Source organism: Trichechus manatus, unplaced genomic scaffold (assembly GCF_000243295.1).
Source record: "Trichechus manatus latirostris isolate Lorelei unplaced genomic scaffold, TriManLat1.0 scaffold00071, whole genome shotgun sequence".
NCBI lineage: Eukaryota > Metazoa > Chordata > Mammalia > Sirenia > Trichechidae > Trichechus > Trichechus manatus.
The window spans coordinates 96,720-97,996 of NW_004444007.1; the positions used below are offsets into that span (position 1 = coordinate 96,720).

The 1,277-nt window shown below is 36.3% G+C and overlaps 1 protein-coding gene across 1 annotated transcript in view; it reads right to left on the reverse strand.

Annotated features, from left to right (window-relative positions):
- The window catches only part of LOC101350069 (alcohol dehydrogenase S chain-like), a gene marked incomplete at its 3' end in the record, with an annotated part of 110,359 nt that overhangs the window by 74,516 nt on the left and 34,566 nt on the right, over positions 1–1,277 (reverse strand). The window contains exon 7 of the mRNA XM_004380244.2: positions 120–255. Within this exon, the coding sequence (XP_004380301.2) occupies positions 120–255 (136 nt within the window). The remainder of the gene's footprint in view (positions 1–119; positions 256–1,277) is intronic.

The following is a 1,277-nucleotide window of genomic DNA, read 5'->3' on the forward strand; positions in this document are numbered from 1 at the left end:
ATAGATACAACAGGAATTTTATTTTTAACCACGTTGCTTTTAAAATCTGACCTTGTCATGTGTAAAAGGGAACAAATCCCAAAATTATAAAAATTTGATCCTCAAGCCTAACTACATACCACCAAAAATTGCTCCTTTCCAGGTACGTCCAGTCAATAGTAACATAGGGTCCATCCTGAGGTCTTGGGAAACAGGAGGTGTCCCTATAATGACGCTTACGCCATATGCCTCATGAGTGCATGACAGGGCAGATATCTGGAATACAATTAATATTTGATATTGTTAAAGTGGGTTGTTTGATAATCTCCACCTATGATCCATAGTAAGAGTTCATATAATATTGGCTTAGTTTGATTGTGAACTTGTGGAGGAAACAAATAATATCCTTTGCTTCTTCGTTCCTTGTGTCTGTGTTAGTGCGGTGACTTTAGGGAGTGCCCAGAAAATATTTTTCGAATGAGAAAATGGATGAAGGAAGTAGTGTGTACATAATTCTTCCTTATAAAGTAATAAACAGGCAAACATTCTTGCATACATACATAAAGTCTAGTTCCTCAAATAAGAGTAATGTCTCATCATCTCATGACTCTCAGGCAATCTATGAGTTTGTTAATTAACTTTTCATTTATTTATTAAGCAGGTATTTTGAATGCAATACTTTGAACCAGGTATTTTGATGATGAAAAAGATATAATGTTGATTACTTTGTCATAAGTTGTCTCTTGTCCACTTGATGCTCTCCCTTTTTAAGGGATCCTTATTCTACTGTTCATTTCTAACATGGGCGTATTTAAATGTTGCTTTTAGCTCCCAATAATTAATACTGGTTTTACTTTAAACCACATCTATTATTCTGGAACTTCAAAAGACCTTCTCTTAAAGCTTTTCCCCTCCAACCAGGTCTTTGAACAAGTTTGGTAGCAAGTCAAGACTGCAAAGAGGATTATGGTCAGGGTTCTGTTCCCTATTGCTAATGCTGCTGGGACTTACTGGAGAACTTCAACAACTGGGATTTGTTGGTCTGAGGACTTCATCGATTGAGTTCTAGAGAATTCTGGTTAGGTGGAATATAGCTGGAGATGTGGTCCTTTGCTATTGATGATGTTTGTAATTACTTGAAAGCAATATCAAGCACATTTCAAAGATGATGGAAGCACTTCAAGACTGGAAATAATATTTTATGACAGTAATGTTGTTGTTGTTGTTAGACATGGTTGAGTCAGTTCTGTCTCATAGTAACCCTATGTACAACAGAATGAAACACTGCCTGGACCTGC